The 19,072-nt window shown below is 39.6% G+C and overlaps 1 protein-coding gene across 1 annotated transcript in view; it reads right to left on the bottom strand.

Annotated features, from left to right (window-relative positions):
• Window positions 1–406: 406 nt before the first annotated feature.
• Window positions 407–19,072, bottom strand: part of VAT1L (vesicle amine transport 1 like) — an 88,531-nt gene continuing 69,865 nt past the window's right edge. The window contains exons 8-9 of the mRNA XM_054049397.1: window positions 6,864–6,947; window positions 407–3,541 (exon numbers count right to left, since the gene is read on the bottom strand). Coding sequence (XP_053905372.1) covers window positions 3,443–3,541; window positions 6,864–6,947 — 183 coding nt within the window. The 3' untranslated portion in view covers window positions 407–3,442. The remainder of the gene's footprint in view (window positions 3,542–6,863; window positions 6,948–19,072) is intronic.

A 19,072-nucleotide genomic window follows, 5' to 3' on the forward strand; every position in this document is an offset into this window, starting at 1 on the left:
GCAATATACAATGCTGGTGCTTACCTGGGGGACCCCATTGGGGGGGGCAATTTTTACTGTGACTGTGACATGCATGCCCAGATTTATCTCAATGCAATCAGAGAGAACATTGTGAAAGTTGGTGTTTACATGCTGTGAAAGTCACTGATTCCTCCCCCTAACACTTCACGAAAATGCTGCTGTGATAGTCTGACCTTTCTCACAGACTGTTAAAAACACCAATTCTTTGTAATATCATAGAACATTTTATGTCTGAGTTGTTACTGTTCCGTAAGGCAGTGTTTTCAGTTGGTTTTAATGACCCTGGTCCAGTGTATTTTGCAATAAAAGTGTTCTTTTTCTTAACCTATCTTAATCTCCTCCCAAACAGGAGCAGTATACTAGAATGAGTGACTCCACTCCAGGGTAATGCTATACGTAATATTTTATTTATATTTTTATGTAAACATAATTTGCTTTGTAGGCACAATATAACAAAAGCTCTAAAGCAACAAGACAATTAAACAACGTTTCAGTTCACTTCAATCAGACTTAAGTTAAAGAGAAGGTTTCACAGTTCCTTAAGGCAAAATTGAGAAATAATTTATTTCAAACCAATCAATTATCTAGAGAGAAGTTGTTTAACTGACAGAGTTAGCAAGTGGTAAATGCAAATATTTGCTTAGACTGTGAGAGGGTTTTGTTCAGTAATAACAGCCTAACTACTATCATTTTCTTCTGAATGGTCTGTAACATACCAGACAAAAGAGATGCCACCTTTTGTGAAGTTTCAGTAAACTCTTAGGGCTAGTGGGTCAAATTCTGCTCTCACAGCCCAATCCTGATTCCACTGAAGCTAATTGCAAAACTCCCATTAATTTCAATGGAAGCAGGACAGGATCTTCACTTAGTCCAGATTTACACCAGTGTAATGGAGAGTAGAAGTTAGCCCATGTTCGGGGAGGGTAGATCTGGAGGAAATTCATTGTATCCAGCGAAATTTCTCCAGCCCTTTAAGGTGCTGTTTTGGAGCTCAGAAACTGGCCCTAAATTGGCATGAGTTGCATCAGAAGTATTTTTGCCTCACTAAAATAACCAGAAAGAATGAGAAAAATGGTTTCGTTTGATCATTGTCCTCTACCATTTCTACAGACACTCTAGGAATGTTAATCTTTATTTGACTTGAAAGGAAATTTAAGTGCAGTCCCACCAAGACTGTGGTATTAACAGAAGAACTGGTTTGTTACTCTGCTTGCCCTAGTTATCTAAGGCCTTGGGAATGCCACTTTACTGCCAGCTCAGGGTTACTAGCAATATTGCTCAGTTTGGTGTCAAATGAAAAGTCATGAATTATGTTTTAAGTGTGTTGCAGGACAAAATTGCTTCAGTAACTTTTAAACAAAGATACCCAACCATTCTTACTGTTGTCATCGTATGTGACAAAAATTAAATGGTGATTCCTTTAAAGGCTCAATTTAGCAGTCCCAATGCATGTAAAACTCTCACTGAATTCATTTGGTCTGCATTGTGATGGCAAACCTGGGCCTAATGTGGCACTAATACCTTAGATAAATACTGGCATGACAAGATGATACAATGATGCTGAAATTCTGCATTAAATTCTATAAAAAACTGAAATTCTGTTTTGTATTTCAACAGCAGCTTTTTCTGTGGCATTTTTCTCTATAAACTGTCTAGTTGGCTTTTTTCATTATTTGTAATTTTTTTTCAACCCACAGTAAACCCATTTAAAATGAACATTCTGCACAATTAACTAGTATTAGAGCAGCAACTGCATGAGCACAGAGTAAAGAGATGGACATTGCTACTCAGGGAGCATGGATTAAACAGGAAAAGAGAAAGGGGGGAGGGGAAAAGAAGAGAGAATCTTCTAAAAATCACACACACAAGTCATCCAGACCTATCTTTCCCATCACATTGAGAAAAGCCTGAGAAACCCATTTTTTACTTTGATCACTACATAATACTGCTAGGTTTAGGAGATCAGCTAACTTGGCATCTGAGAGAAGTGTTTTCTTTTGTGAAAAAGATATTAAATCCAAAAGGGAATTGTCAGAATATGAAGTCTTGGACATGCCTTTACTACTTCTATTGTGAGTGGCTGCAGTCATTAAAAAAAAAAAAAAAAAAAAAAAAGGACCATGGAAGAACTCTGTAGCTGCAACTTGGGTAAATGGAAGATAGGGACAAGCATATTTATTTCAGTGTCATATTTTGTTTTTGTTTCGATTAGTGAGAGGTAGATACACTACATGTTCTTAAGGGCTCGAGCCTGCAAACATTTCCACACGTGACTAACTTTACAGATCAGAACAGATCAGCAGCAGGATTACTCACCTGTGTAAAGTTATTCATGTGCATAAGTGCTGATGGAATTGAGGCCTAAGAGTTGTGATCAAATTGATTAATCTTTGTAGGAGTTCGGCACCATTACTCAGCTTATTAGTCCACTAGTGATTTCAGGAGTGTAAACTCAGCCAACAAAATAACATCTATTCCATGTGCTGAACAATGATCCCAACTGTTAGCCAGCTTTTAAATATCACTAAGAATACGCTTACTTCTGCTTTTGGACACAGCCAGCTCAAATTAAACCTTGGAAAGAGGTGCTGTTGAATCAACAGTAAATTTGGTAAGTTTCATATGGTTAAGAAGCACTGGGCAGAAAAAGTGGCCCATTGACTTTTCCTTGCAAGTAACACAAGGGAATGGTATTAGGGGGGTCAACAGTAAGCATGACATTTGGCACCATGCATTAATTTCCATTTAATTTGTAGTGCTGATGACTAATGTGGTTATACAACACTAATCAAAGCTGCTTAGTAATGACTTCCGGCATATTTTCTTTCAGACTCTACCATATATTATCTAGGGTTACAAATGAGGTATTTTTTAAAACTTAAGACAGAACTGTTTATGAGATGAAGTAGCACGATTCAGGGAAACAGAATTTGTCTTCTTTGCAGCCTCTTATTTGTGTCTCATAAAGAAATGCTATGTTTTGACCTTCTTTACTGAAAGTCCACAAACTGAAAGCCCTCCCTCTGATTACTGGAGAATACCAGACGATGGGCAGGGAATTAAAAAAACAAACAAACAAATCTCCGAACTGAAAAAACATTACACAAATTCACATGAAGAAAGATGCCCATCTAAAATTACGCAGTACGTTAATAAGGCTTTTAGATAGGAAAAGAAAATCAATGGGACTCCTACAGACTGGCCGTCACACTATGGAATGTCATAATACTGCACTGGATGGGAATGGCACTTGAGTTCAAAACAACAATGATCAACAATTTATAGCTCAGCTGGCTGCAGACAAATACAACACACACTGTACTACAGCATTTGTTCACTGATGCACAGAATAGATTTCCCAGTCTTGTTCCCTTCTACACAATCAATCTTTCTGTTTTCCCCCATCCCCCATTCTTAAGGGTTACTGGATAAATGGCATGCGTTCTTTATTCTCATTGTCCCCTTCATGGTCCTCCTCCTCTTCTCCTGCTTCACTTGTCTCTGTGCTGTCATTGGCCATCTGTGAACAAAATGAAGGAAATCACAATGTTTATGGTGGTTTTTCAGCTATTTTTATTTTAGCTTGACTCACCTGATAAAGTGACATTAAAAAAAAAAAGAAAACTTTGTTAAAAACTGAAAATGCACATTCTATCTGTGCAAAAAGATTTGTCTGTTGTACATCAATTTCAGTGTAAGATCATAAACCATTCTCCAAAGGATTACACAGTTGAATTATTTATCAGGAGCTGCTATGTACGACATTTGTGCAATTGGGTTTGATGTGTGTATTGGTAGCAAAATAACATCAAGACCCCCATATATGAAAGACAAATGTATGGGAGGGTCACAAAGTGCATCCATCATGTGTTTTATGAATCCTTCAGAATCTGTTGCCTCACAAAAGCGAATAGCAAGATATTTTGGTGAGTGTTAATAGATGGCATCCGGTCCTACAAATATTCAATCAGGCACAGTGTCTTAGGAACCCACAGAATGGTTATTTGTTTTGTATAAAAACAAATATAGGACCAATTTTTTATAGGACCACTGGGCATGTGAATGTATGTATACTTGCTGCCATAGGATAAATAGGTACTGAATCAACATCATTACAGTGAAAATACAATGTAATTTAATGGTGGGACAGATGCTAGATTTCTATTGTGTAGTGCAGGAACTTCTTCAGGTTGTAGATAACCACACAAAATATTAATCCATAGTAGTATTTAAAGAGCACAGCATCTTTTTTCCAGCTGAGAATGGTTATTATATGCTGTGTAAATTGCAAAGATGCAACAAATGCTTACATTGCATCTTTCCAATTTGACTGAGGTCAAACAGGCATAAACAGAATTGTAGTCATTTTCCATGTTCCATGAGACATCCTTGTTGCATTCATCTGCATAGACCATGGATACTGAATTTTCTTGCTAACTAAGACTATCCTACTTAGTACATGGCGAAATCCTCATTTGACTTTATAGGTCAGGGGTTGGCAACGTTCGGCATGCGGCTCGCCAGGGTAAGCACCCTGGCGGGCCGGGCCAGTTTTATTTACCTGCTGATGTGGCAGGTTCGGCCGATCGCGGCCCCCACTGGCCACGGTTCGCTGTCCTGGGCCAATGGGGGCAGCAGGAAGCCGCAGCCAGCACATCCCTCGCCCGCGCCGCTTCCTGACGCCCCCATTGGCCCGGGACGGCGAACCGCGGCCAGTGGGGGCTGCGATCGGCCGAACCTGCTGCGTCAGCAGGTAAATAAAACTGGCCCGGCCCGCCAGGGTGCTTACCCTGGCGAGCCGCGTGCCAAACGTTGCCGACCCGTTATAAGTATTTTCTAAACCTGTATGAAATAAGGAATTAAAACCCAAACATTAATAGCATCAAGCTTTGATTTAGTTTTCTGCCTATAGATCACAATAGTCCACAATGGAGAGTTCATTGGTGGGCTCAGCCTAAGAGGGGTGTATTGCATGAGGGTACCAATAAGTTAATTATGCATGGAATGGCTTATTGCAGTAAGAACCTGACTCCTTAATTTCACAATAAACAACTTACTTGGAAACATATTTGGGGAAAGAAGGCAGTTTTATTATGTATTCTTCCATTCTTTGAAAACCAGAAGAATAAGAGGTAACCCTGGGGAAAATGGCTACAATCACTTTTCCCCTACTGCTCTGAATATATTTGTGGATTATTGTTTCTAACTTATTGCTCTCTTTTTGGAGTTCCTTGGCCCATTTGGATCCCTTCATCCCACTCCTGATGCCAAAGTCCAGTACAGCTAAATACTTACCTTCAGAGTAGCAGATGAGTTTGCAATAGTATTGCTCTATTGTTATGAATTAGAACAGAATCATGAAATACTCTAGTGTTCATACTGCACTTTGGGTTCCCTAACTAAGGACAATGAATAACTATAAACTCTGGAGGGGAAAAAAAAGGAGTCCAGCCAAAATTATAGCTGCTCTATTAGATTGTTGCTAGCTCTTGAAACCCCATGGAAATGAAATGAAATGAAATAAATAAACGCAACCTTATTTTAATGGACACACAAGTGACATTATGAAATTCCTCATATTTCTGAATGAATTCCCTTCAGCGTTTGTGAAAATAGATCACATATCCTCTCACTTTCTAAGTCTGTAGCTTCCACAGACACTAATGGCAATTAGGCATGTGCATTATCAAGAGACTAGATGGCTTAATATGTATTAATGCAGTGTTGGAGACTCCTCCTCTTTTCTCACTCTTTATTGCTCTGCTGTGTTTTACAGTTTTAGGGCTCAATTGAGTGTCTGGTGTCAAATAGTGTCTGGTTTCCATGTGTGAGACTCCAATAGCCTTTAAGTCAGGTTTCCTGCTGCCTTGTGAGGGTTATATACAGTATTAAGTAACTTGTGGTCAATTTTAGAACACATCCAAACCACCTCTCTCCAAATGGGGAGAACTTCAGATCTGAATCCAAACTGTGTATTTTAGACCCATCTCTAGTTAATTTGTTCCTGCTTTTCTTCTATTACTCTTTCCAATGTAAACAGCCAACGTTTGGGCTTGATCCTTCTGACTTCCCTCTACCAAATATTTCTCTGTAACCTTTCACTCTCAGCATCTTGATGTTCTGGGCTCAGTCTGAACACAACATTTAGTTTCAGTAGATCCACCATGTTCCTTCTCTCTCAGGCGCTGCTCAGGAACAAGTACAATTATCATTACATTAAAGCTTACAAAGCATGACTTTACCCAAAATAGCAGCATACCTGGCGTTTTCAACAGAGTTTTAAGAAATCACTAGCTGGTTCCTACCCAAGACACATCCTGTCCTTTATATGGCACTGGGAAGGCAATTCTGCAGATATGCAGGTTTTAAGGGGAGTACTCTCTTGGGTTGATAGGTAAAGATAAGTTGATTTGGTCTGTTTGGCTTCAATCCACTGCATTATCTCCACTAATGTAGCATTCTAGTATTACATGGAACAGCAATTTGTTTTCCATCAGAGACAGAAATAGATGCTGTGTTGTTTTTTCCCCCCCAATCAAAGTAATGCAATAAGATTTTCCAGAAGCAATACTGGCTTGTATTTTGAGAGACAGAGATGACCATTTTACCTATGAAATGAACTGCTGTGGCTATTTACTGCAAATCTCTTTCAGAACAAGAACTACAATTTGTACTGTACCTTACGATGCAAATTAAAGATTGTGATTGTTGGTTTTGACTTTGTCTCTTTAGGTGATATATATCTGGTAGAAAACCACAGGCAAAAATAATTAATTCAGAGTTGATGACACACTGTAATTTGTATGATAACAGTTGTTATATACTCAGTGCTTTTCACTCACCAGCGGAGTGGGTGCCTTCTCCACATCCAGAATAAGTTTTCCTATATTGCCCCTGTCATGGATTCGCTGCATGGCCTCCTTCACCTGTAAGACAAAAAATGTTAAATTCCAAGGATGTAGGAATTCAGAAACCAGTATTTTATATTCATACTAAAGTGACAGCTATTCTCCATGATGCTCATATTGTCTCTTATAAAGAAAAATGAGGAGAATTAGCCAGGAAATAGTTTTCCCATCCTGTGACTTCGTAAACTGTTCTTGTTCTTCATTGGGATACAACAGAGACCTGTCAAATTTTTCATTCAAAAACCAAAGAGAGACCTCTGCCAGAATAGCCAATAGTCCAGTGTTCAAGGCACTCACTGGGAATGTAGGAGGGTTCAAGTCCCTTCTCCAAATCGGGCAGAACATGGATTTGAAACCAGGTCTTCTACAGCCCAGGCAAGTGTCCTAACCAGTGGGCCATTAGATATTCTGAGGTGACCTTTTCTCTCACTGGCTGTTCCCTCTGGTTTTGACCAGAAATTCCATCATGGACCTGAAAGGCCCTTCTGATTAAAGTTTCATCAAACCCAGTACATTCCCATATAAAGTTTTAATGAATTGACATAACAAACACCACCAACAAAAACCAAACAAAAATGTTTTGTCAAAAAGTTCCCAGCCAGCTCTAAAAAATTATATGTTTGGCACTGTCTATTTAGATTATAAATACTTGGGCCCAGGGATTCTCTTTTGTATTGCACCTAACACAGTAGGATCTCTGTCTTGATCAGGGTCTCTAGGTGCTAGTTTAATACAAATAACAAATTATAGTATGGTCACCTGAACTGCAAACTAATGCAAGTAGTGATCAGCCAGTAATTCTCAACAAAAAGTTCATTCTGCCTCTTTTTCTCTTCGCAGAATATCTGTGAGCAGATTGTTTTCACTGAGTGTATTCATTATAGGAATATATTCAACTACTATATTTTCAATTAGTCTGTCATGGTTTTCAATGAATACCTTTTTTGCATGCGGGAGCAATGCTATATACATTACACCAAATGCATGGCTGTGGCTAATGCCATAATTTAACCCCTCAGTGCATGAGCAATGTGCATTTCCAATTTTTTGTGTGTGTCCTTCAGATACCACTGAAAAAAAGACATTTACCAGCTGAATGTAATTAGTACGTGTGAGAAAGGAACAAAAAAACCTCAGCTCACCAGTGCGTTGGAGAGGAGCTTGTATGAAGTTTCAGAACTCATGGGAGCTGTGTGTTGATGAAATGGAATACTCTGTGTGTGTGTGTTTGTTTTACTGGCTATTTGATGCATAAAATGTAGACATTATTTAATAGTCGAGGATTGGAAGGGGGTAGACACTTCCCTCACTTTAATGCTGGGAAACTTCAGTAACTGTGAACATTGCCTATAAAGGGTGTTTCATATCATTGTCACTTCATTTTTTTTCCCCAGAACAATGGGATGTGTTGAGGCAAGAACGTAAAACACAGAATTATATGTTAATAAGACCTACCACCTGTGACACAGCTTTATTACATTATTAAACTGGTTAGCATGGAAGTTTGAAACTAAACATTGCTCCATGAACCCTGCACTACATTTAAGGGCATAAATCAGGACCTGGATACTTAGCATGGTCAGTTAGGGCCCAAATATGGATGTAGATACTTAACTTTAGACATCTTGACTTGGCTCTTTAAAAGTGCCTAAGACAGTAAGGCTACCAGCTTCTACTGAAATCCAATGAGAGCCGGACCCCTAAATCCCTTATTAAATGCCACCCCAATGTTTGAAAATTGGAACCAATGAACCCTCAGTTCTGCAACCCAAGTGTTGCCCAATGGTGCCCTACATTAGAAAATGCTGGACTTTAAAAAACTGTGAGAACATGAATGAATACATACATTTATAATGTAAACAAATGTACTACTAATATGAGAGGCTTTCCAATTAAGGACCCTGCTGTAACTTAATTTTGGAAATCTTCCCTCTTTTCAGGAATCCCAGATGGTTTCATCAAAAAGTTGACTTTTTAAATGGTGTAAATAGAACCACACGGACTTTTATGAAATAACTGTATACTGATCAGTAAGCCCAGTTATCCTGTTAAGCTTTCTGTACTGAACAGGATACATTCTGTGAGCCTAGGAATTCTTTTCAGAAAATATTCTTTTAAGAACAACCAACAGAGTCCCTAAAGAAGAAGCAGTTTCTTTTTAAAAAAAACCTTTTCAGCTAAATCTAGTCTTTAAAAGATTACAGAAAATATAAATAATCCAAATGAATAGGACAGAACTGAAGGAACCAGCAAACACATTTGCCCACCAGTTGAAACTTATCACCAGAAATGTCATGCTGAAAGCAAGGCACACAACATTTATTATCATCTGCACCATCTCACATTAAGTGAGGCAAATTTGAGAAAATGTGCTTTCCCTGCATTTTTTTTCATGCACAGTATCAGGTTTAAGACTCTGGAGAAAGGTTCAGGTGTGTTTCTAGGATACCCTTAAGTAGCTTGCAAATGCAAACAGCAGGCGAGAGGAGAAGGGAACATTACAATTTCTAAAAACAATATTGGATATGGGATCCAGGTGGAGCAATGAAGAATAATATTTAAAAAAAAACCCACTTGACCAAAAGTTTGAAAGAGCTGCTACAATTTCACTCTCCAAAATTTGTACATGAGAATGTTATTTGTAACTTGCTTGCCTAGCCAATGGGCCTGGTTTTGCCCTTCGCTGTACCAATGCAATTCCATTTGCTACACAGTATCTGAATCAAGCTTCTGTAAAATGCATGCAAGTAGTAGAAGACTTTGCAGTGTATGGGTGCCAAAAGTTCATATTTGTTAAATAAGTCTGCGGCAGCTTGTTTCCTCAAGGTGCTAGGAAAAGAAAAACCAAACCATTCTTTGCCACTAGATCTCACTGCTGTTGATAATTATTATAACAGTTATTCAAATGAGAGCAATCTGTACTGATGTCTCTCTATTGCACGTCAGTGCATCCTGGTGACATTCACTCCAAATCAGAGGTCCCATGCCTTATTTATCACGTCACCCCATTTGAGTTGCATTCTCTGGGCTTGAGTTTAAGTGGGACTTAAGTGATAAAGAGGGTCTAATACAGATTCTCTGAACTCTGGTTGAATTTCATCCACAGGGCCTGTATCATTAGCTCCAGCAAGGAACTGCTGGAGTTGTGCAGCATTCAGAGGCCAAGCAGACTTTCTTGTCCCTAAATTACTGGTCACTGATCATGCTGTGTGTTTGCTGTTTGTATTTGTCAACTCAGAAAGTCAAAATAGGCAAATAAGATTCACTTTTAGTTTTTGTGGTTTACTCAATTTCATTTTCTGTTTCTTGTGCATTAGCACAGTGATAGAGTGTTTGGGTTGCAGACACTGCAAGGGAATGTTTACTTACTTAAAAATGGTTTCCACTGAAAAAAGGAAGCCATAGAAACATTCCGATAGGCTTGCTTTCATACAACCTACACTTTGGGCTCCATTTGACCTGAGCATGTTTGGTGCTTAAACTACCACTGTGGTATTGTGGTATTGATTTTAGCCCCAAGAGGCTCAACAGAGACACAATGACCACCACAGAGGCATTACACAGCTCAGAACTGGCACCAAATAAACATTTCCACACATTCGAGGAGAATACGAAAAGGCTGGCATGGCCAATGCTACTGTAAAGAAGCACAGTGCCTTGTGAATATGAAGCATGTCCTCCTGTGTAGCAGGAAGAGATACTGATGAGTAGGAAACTGCAATAAAATGAATCCCTGGAGTTCTTTCATATCAGTCCAGCCTGATGGAGACCTATTTCCCTCTTGCTCCCCACTCCAAGAACTACAGGGGGAGAGCAGAGGGAGGATGAATGTGCATAGTCGGATGGTAGATGTAGGTGAGGGAGAGTATTACTAAAGCAGAACTCCTTAATGAGGCCTAGATAGGAACAATTTAAAATAAATTCACAAAACTGCCTAGGAGATGGCCTGCGGTGAAAGAGCCTATCCCAGTATATTTTCCTGTGGGGGCTGTTATGGTTGGGAGCTTAGAGCTGCTGCTGTTGGATCAAAGCCATTTCTGTCCATCTGTATCGTGTAGCATGCTGAGAAGAGCAACACTTACTGCCAATGGACCTTGGTAGAAGAGGAAGGGCAGAAATGCATTTGCATTAAAGGTCAGAGGATGTTCTGAAATAGGTTTCATGACAGCTGTGTTCTTTGGAGCTTTAGGGTTTGACAGCTGCATCAAATCTTCTCCAAGACCACCATGTTGTCTCGGTTAAGACACTCCATAAAAACACAGAGCTGTTTGATTTGGTGTCCTCTTCACTATTTGTTATTATCCTTTTCTTTTTAATAACTTCACATCCCCCAAAATCTTTTCACTATGAATTATACCCACCATAGCTGAACAATCAATCCGGAATTTGGGACCTCTTTACTCATCCAAGTCAAGGCAATTATCTTAATCAACAACTGCAGCTTGTGGAAAACTGCCTGATTTAATACTTTCATCTCCTGCCAAATTAGATTTCCTCTTTCTTCTTGTGAAGAAGTTCAGCAACACGTTATGTCACTGAGTCCTCAGATGTTATTTATACAAAGAAGCACTCCAAAAAAATTAGATGAGACACCATCCAAACTGAAAGCAGAAAAGTGAATGGGAAATCCAGTCTGGTCAGATGTTTTAGGTCCTGGAGTTTTAGGATTGACCAGTTGACATTGTTTGTGATTTTGAATAGCTAAGCTCTACATTTCTTCAAAGAGAAGAATGGATGATGCTACATTTTAAAAACAGGATTCCTAATTTAGGAAATCCATTTGGTGGATAGGTTTGCTCTCTGAGACACTTAAAAAACTAGACTTCACCAAGTGCTGGAAAAATGTCCTCTAGTGAAGAATCCAGCATGACAGGAGGTTAGATTAGATCAGCAACTTGCTCTTTTTCCGTCTCTAATTCCTATGATTATATAAAAACCATGGACTTTTAAAAACAGTTAATATTATTTTCTATATATACACAATGCTCCCAGAATACTGGTTCACAGCTGTCTGGCTTTCCTACTGGACTGCTGATCGCTGTGGGTCATTAATGCTTCATTTTGCTTCCAGTCACCCCAGGCAAGGATGTTCGTGCTAATGAGAATTCTGACCATTATTGATTGTGTCAACAGCTGTACGCAAACACAGAAGCTATGCTGCACCACATGGCAACTGTGAGCCGGGTGCTGCTCAGCTTCCCTGTGCCAAAAAACAAAACCCTTTAATTAATAAAACCCTTATATTGCACATGGTGACCATCTCTGATCCTTTACACGAGCAATAAAAAGAATAATCACACACAGATCCACTATGTCCCAGGCCAAATCCCATATGTAGGCCTCTATGTGGTTGATTTTTGGGATGAACATTGGCCAGTCAATTCACCTTTTTAGTATGCTCTGAAGATGTAGGGAAAAGATTAGCATGATTCAAAGAATTACTCTAACATTTGACTACATTATGAAAACTGAAAGTCCAGCATGTGTTGATGCCTTAAGATATGAGGAACTTGAGATCGTTTTGGAGTAATTAATCATGTATCTTGTCGACATTAATAGGATTAACATATCCATGGTAGCTAATGCCAGAATACACCACAGTGGAAGGCACAGTAATTAAACAGTAATTGAACAGCTCTTACTTCAAAACCTCCACAGGAGGTTTTAAAAGTATATATATTTTAAAACAGTTATAACTACAATAACAGCGAATTTTTTACTGTGCCAAAATTGACAGAGATCCAAGCATGTTGTCTAATGAAAATAAATACACATTTTACATACAGCTCTTTAAAGATCTAGTAGAAATGCAAAGTATTGTTGGTTACTGTACATTTCCTTCTAACAATGATACTTTGAATTTGTTGGATTACCTGTTAGAGCAAAGGGGAAATGATTACTGTATCCCATTAGCTGTGCTAAAGCCCAGTGGCAAAGCAGACTCTTACTTTTGAACTGCAATAGTTCTTTTTCATTAAAAATGCACACTACCACATAATAACCACACATTATTTTTCTCCAGTGACTCGGATAGTGATGTATATTATGGGAATCTGGGATAGTTTTATTGTAATCACTCTTTAATTAGTGCCTTGAAAGCAATTATACATGAAAACAAATTAAGAACTAAGCAAAAAAAGTTACAATTAAAAGTAAAAAGTCAGAATTTAGGAGGTGATGGACAACTATGTAATTGGTTATTTAAAGGCACTCCCATGAATAAACAACTTGAGTATGACCATTTACGGTTCCTATAGCTAACTGTTTCTTTATCTATCTGAACACGAATAAAGATATGGAATCCATTTCTGCCGAGAAATAAATGAATTTTTAAAAGGCTGCTGAAGTAATAATCTTGTTCTACTTTATTGCTATCAGTTCTAAAATGAGACTGTAATGCAACTAAGGAACCAAATCCCTTGTATTCATTCCACCTCTTTTAGGAATCGCGCTATATCAGTGTTGCTGCCTGAGTATGATTTTATTAATAATGTCCATCTGCAATTAGCGAGGCCTGCAGAACTGCAGCATCTGATTCATATGAAATGCATCTCTTCATGAGAAGAAGTTCAAGGTTAAATATGATGATTGGTTAGCTGCAGTCACCCAAATTAGACAATTAGTAGTTTCATTTTCTGATTTTTAAGAAGTAGTTGCAACAAAATAATATACATATATAAATCATTTCAGCAACTCTACAATCATGGAAAACAAGGAATGTCACCATTAGAGGAAGTAACTTTTTTATCTACTATCAAATTATGAGAATTATACATACGGTGATCAGTTTGTAACTCAATTTAGTTTCAACCTTGCATTCTCAGGGTCCTTGGCAGGGCTGGTTGAAAATGTTCCATTGAAATTCAGTGAAAACCCATTTGTCTGTGTAACAAAATATTTTGCAGAAATTGTCTGCTTTCCCTGAAAATTTTGGATTTTTGTTGGAAAACTGTTAGGGTTTTTTTGGGGCATTTTTCAGCTGCAAAATTTCAGTTTTTGGTTTCCTCCGTGTAGTTTTTTGATGAAAACCTGAAATTTTCCACTGACAAATTTGACAAAAACAAGGACTTTTTTTCATTAACATGAGGTTGGTTTTTTTGCAGAACCAGCCCCATGCCCCAATCCCACATTTTCCATCCAGCTCTAGACTTTGGTTCTGTCCTTGTACTACTTATGGATCAATCCTTCAGTGTGCTGAGCTCCTTCAACTGCTACTAATTCAGTGGGAATTCAGGGCGCTGTGTACCTTGCAGATGATACTTCATTAATGCACTTTGGTGAGATCCCAATTCAGGAAAATGCTTAAGCGCTTGCTTAAATCTCAACTTCAAGCACATGCTGAAACAGCCTTCCTGAATTGGGATGCTTTCCTGAATCTGGTTCTAATAGTTTAAGGCAGTGGTTCCCAAATTTGTTCCGCCGCTTGTTCAGGGAAAGACCCGGTGGGCTGGGCCAGTTTGTTTACCTGCCGTGTCCGCAGGTTCGGCCGATCGCAGCTCCCAGTGGCCGCGGTTCACTGCTCCAGGCCAATGGGAGCTGTCGGAAGTGGCGTGGGCTGAGGGACGTACTGGCCGCTGCTTCCAGCAGCTCCCATTGGCCTGGAGCAGCGAACCGTGGCCACTGGGAGCTGCGATCGGCCGAACCTGAGGATGCAGCAGGTAAACAAACTGGCCCGGCACGCCAAGGGCTTTCCCTGCACAAGCGGCGGAACAAGTTTGTGAATCACTGGTTTAAGGACATCTTATGCCTGGAGCAAATAATCCAAAATCATGCTTCAACTGTCTGTTGTTTTACTCCATCTCTGCCTCTTTATTTTCTATCCCCTCAAATCTGTCAGCTACTCTCCATTTTGAAAACAAGACTCAGCAGTAATCTCTGTTGAGGTGCTCATTGATGTTTGCTAATATTCAGTTTCCTTTGGAATTTCATTAAGTGCGCACAGTCATTACAGTATAACTAAACCAATTTACTTGCTACATATATAGTAAATGTTTAATAATTTGTTATCCAAATGGAAAAAATACGTTTCTAATTATCTCCTGTATCATTTTGCAGTGTGGAAATTAAGTGCAGCTTTCCTATGAAATGATGAGTAATGCAACATAATTATCAAGTGTGTCTTGCAAAATCCTCTTTTGAATATTATTTGAATCAATAGGCTCCATTTATGCTACACAGCTCAAATTAAGAAACAAGCCGTTGGGAAGTTAAAGAAATCTCAGTGTAGCTGAATGCAGAAACATATTCAAGTCAAAGTAGTACCAGACACCATTTGAACATTAAACTACTCCCTGTGACAACATAACACCCGCGGGGGCTTTATATCCATGTTAGTAATGTGGATGCTCAGTACAGAGACAACAAATGCAACATACCATGGGAAAAAACTTATTCTGTGGGAACATTAAAATAAAATGGTTTCAACATCCTAAAAAACTGATCAGCTCAACAGTACCATATATTTTATAAAACTTATTTTTGGGGATGTCTACACTGCATCTGGGAACTCAGGCTCTGAAACTTGGGGGGTGAGTTTGAGAGCCCAAGCTCCCACCCAAGCTGCAATGTCGAAGCACTGTCTAGACAGCTATTTTCAGAGGGCTAGTGCAAGTTCTGCTAGCACAAGTCTGTGGACCGGGGCTGGAACGCTTTCTTCCAGATGCGGTGTAGACATGCCCAGTAAGACCGTGTATATCCTTTATGAAAACAGAATCTGGGATAGGAGGCTATTGGTACATAGGAATGATTCAATATGCTTTTCCCTCCATCTGGGCAAACCCCAGCCAACGGCTCAAAATGACATCTATAGGTTATAAGTTTCCATCTTTAAACTTTTCATGTGCTTCTCCCTCCATACACACCTCTTCCTACAAGAAGGCATGTTTACTTTGGGTTGGGGAGGACTTTTGTGCTGGTCGTCTATATTGGTGATTTCATTCCCTGGGTCCCCCTGGTGTAGGTTATTCTTTGGGAGGTGGCTGGAGAGAAACCCAAATAGAGGATAGGAATCCCTCTTTTCCCTTGTAAGAGGCAACAGCTGCAGTGTGACACCCTGAGTAACACAGTAACCCCTTCCCTAATTCTTGTAAGCAGCACCCTGTGTCTTTCCCCAGTACTTGTGCTCCACTGTGAACTACAAGTTTCAATTGAGAAGCTGCTCGATACCACCACCTAACTGCTGCTGCCTCCTGCAATCCCTTAAGGTGATCCCGCCAAAACGAGGAACAGACTACACGTTCACACACAAATGATAAGCTTCCATCAAGAGAGAGTCCAAGCTTCCCAAAGACAGACTTGTGCCAAAGGGTGGTGAATGGGCCAGCCTCCTAACCCCCTCTCAGAAATCTAAGATGCACAGAAAGTAGGTACGTATTAGGAAATGAGGGAGCAGGGAGGATTGTGGTGAGACTCTGAGCTTTTCCTAAATCTCATCAAAAATTACATTGGGGCATGTGGGTGAAGGTTGGGCCAGTTTTGAACGGTGCTGAACAGGTTTGTCCATTCCTAGTTTGAATGTGGCCCAGTCTACAAGTGGAATTAGTTCAGAACATAGGACTAGAAGGAACCATTTGGGTCACCAAGTCCAGTCTCCTGCTATTGCTGGTGCCTCCATCACATAATCCCTTCCATAAACCAATAAAGCCCTATCTTAAAACCAGCTAGATTTCTTGTCCCCACTATTATTGGGAGACTGTCCCAGAACCAAACTCCTCTGATTGTTAGAAACCACCTACTTTCCAGCCTAAATGCACTCCTGGCCAGTTCACACCCATCTGTTCAGTAGTTTCAAGATAGCCTGGGACATTGGACAACAGTTCTGCCAGTGTAACCACTGATCTCACATTTCAGGGAGATGGCAGTCACCACCTCCAACAGGACATGAAAAAATGCAAATTTCAAAACTCTTCTCCATCCCCTCCAGGGGGGCACTGTGGAACACACCACTATTTATTAGTGGCCCTCTCTTTAGACCCACACCTCTAGGCTGCATGTAAATCTTGCTGCTTCTCTATGATCCAGCCTTTCCCCTCTGTTTCCACAGCTAAAATTCTCATCCAAACCCTCATCTTGTCATGTCTTGACTACTACAACATCCGCCCGTTTGGCCTTGACAAACGCCATCTTGATCCCTTCCTTCTTTTATCCTTCTAAACTTTCCTGAAAAGAACATCTGCAAGGCTCACCATCCCAGCCACTTCACTTTGCTTCCCTCTTTGCAACCTTCCACCAACTCCCCCCGCTCCTTGCATCAAACACAAACAACTTGTCCTCACCTTTAAGGACTGTTACGGCTCAGTCCCACACTACCAATAACCTCTTATATGGTACTGAGCCATCAACCACCACCTCTGCTCTAACAAGGCCAGCCTATCACCTAGCCATCCAATCTTCTCTTAAATACTTTCATGCTTTCTCCCATGCTGCCACTTGGGCATAAGTGGAGCTCCCCATAAAAATATGCAAAGCCACTAATTTAGTGACCATTAATACTGGCTGTCATAGTGGTCTTCAAATTTCTCCTTCAGTCACTTCTGTTGTCATGCTTACGGGATGTTTGACAATGGGTAGGCAGCCATGCGTCAGAACTGTTGCTTGGTGCAACAATCATAATCATCTCACCATTACACAATGCTCTCCCATCTGCTTCTTCTTGTCTCCTTTCATATACTAAGCTTGTAAACTCTTTGAGGCCGGGACTGTCTTTTTGTTTTCTCTCTGTATGGTGTAATGGGACCATTACACATCCAGTTCTAAAATGTGTCTGTTAGACACTATTGCATTACAAATAAATAACAGTAATACCGCCATTTTATATCCCACACCAATACAGCCTCTTCCATAAAAACAGAAAAGAATAATAAGACAAGGCACTAAGCTTTGTGCAAATGCTAATGTCTGTTTTGAGACTCCCCTTGTGCCAGTCATAGACCCTTGAAAAACATGGCAGGAAATCAGCTAGAATAAACACAACCTTTGGAAGTATTTTACAACAATATAAAGCTAAACCATTTAACCATTTAATCTGAGGCAGGACAACGTTTTTGCTCAAAAGCTAAATAGTTCTCTTTGATTAGTACCAGCAGATGCTTGGCTGCTTCAGGATCCCAGGAGAGAGAGCGAGGAAGGGGATATTTTAAAATATTATACATAATCCATAGTCTGGCCAAGAGACAAATGAACTTTGCTAAAAGTAACAGATTTAATGCAGACTTTAATAGATGTGTACATTTTCAATTATGGTCATTATTAAAAAACAAACCAACAAAACCCAAATCCAAACCGCAGTCCAGAATCAGAGGAAAAGGATAGTCTTGTGGCTAAAATACCAAAGGACTCCAGAGATCTGGTTTCATTTCCTGGCTCTGTCACAGACTTCTCGGGTGATCCTGGACAAGTCATTTAACCTCTCTGTGCCTCAGTTCCTCATCGGCAAATGAGGAATAGTGGTTCTCTACCTCAGTGACTCTTAACTTTTCCAGACTACTGTACTTTCAGGAGTCTGATTTGTCTTGCATACTCCCAAGTTTCACCTCACTTAAAAACTACTTGCTTATAAACTCAGACATAAAAATACAAAAGTGTCACAGCACACTAGTACTGAAAAATTGCTTACTTTCTCATTCTTACCATATAAATTATAAAATATATCAATTCGAATACAAATATTGTACTTACTATTCAATGTATATTATATAGAGCAGTATAAACAAGTCATTGTCTGTATGCAATTTTAGTTTGTACTGACTTCACTAGTTTTTATGTAGCCTGTTGTAAAATTAGGCAAATATCTAGATGAGTTGATGTAACCCCTGGAAGACCTTGGCACACCTCCAGGGCTCCAAGTATCCCTGGGTGAGAACCACTTCTCTACCTCGCCCAGGTGTTGTGAGAACAAATTGTGTGAGTCACTCTGATACCATGATGATGGGAGCCATCTAAATACCTAGCCAACAAGTGTGTTCTATTGAACAAAAAAGTATGTTACAAGGAAATAAGAAGTCACAGGTCACAGACTGTGTAAAGAGCGACAAAGAGTCCTGTGGCACCTTATAGACTAACAGACATATTGGAAGCTTATGCTCCAATACGTCTGTTAGTCTATAAAGTGCCACAGGACTCTTTGTTGCTTTTTACAGATACAG

This window comes from Malaclemys terrapin, chromosome 14 (assembly GCF_027887155.1).
Source record: "Malaclemys terrapin pileata isolate rMalTer1 chromosome 14, rMalTer1.hap1, whole genome shotgun sequence".
Classification (NCBI taxonomy): domain Eukaryota; kingdom Metazoa; phylum Chordata; order Testudines; family Emydidae; genus Malaclemys; species Malaclemys terrapin.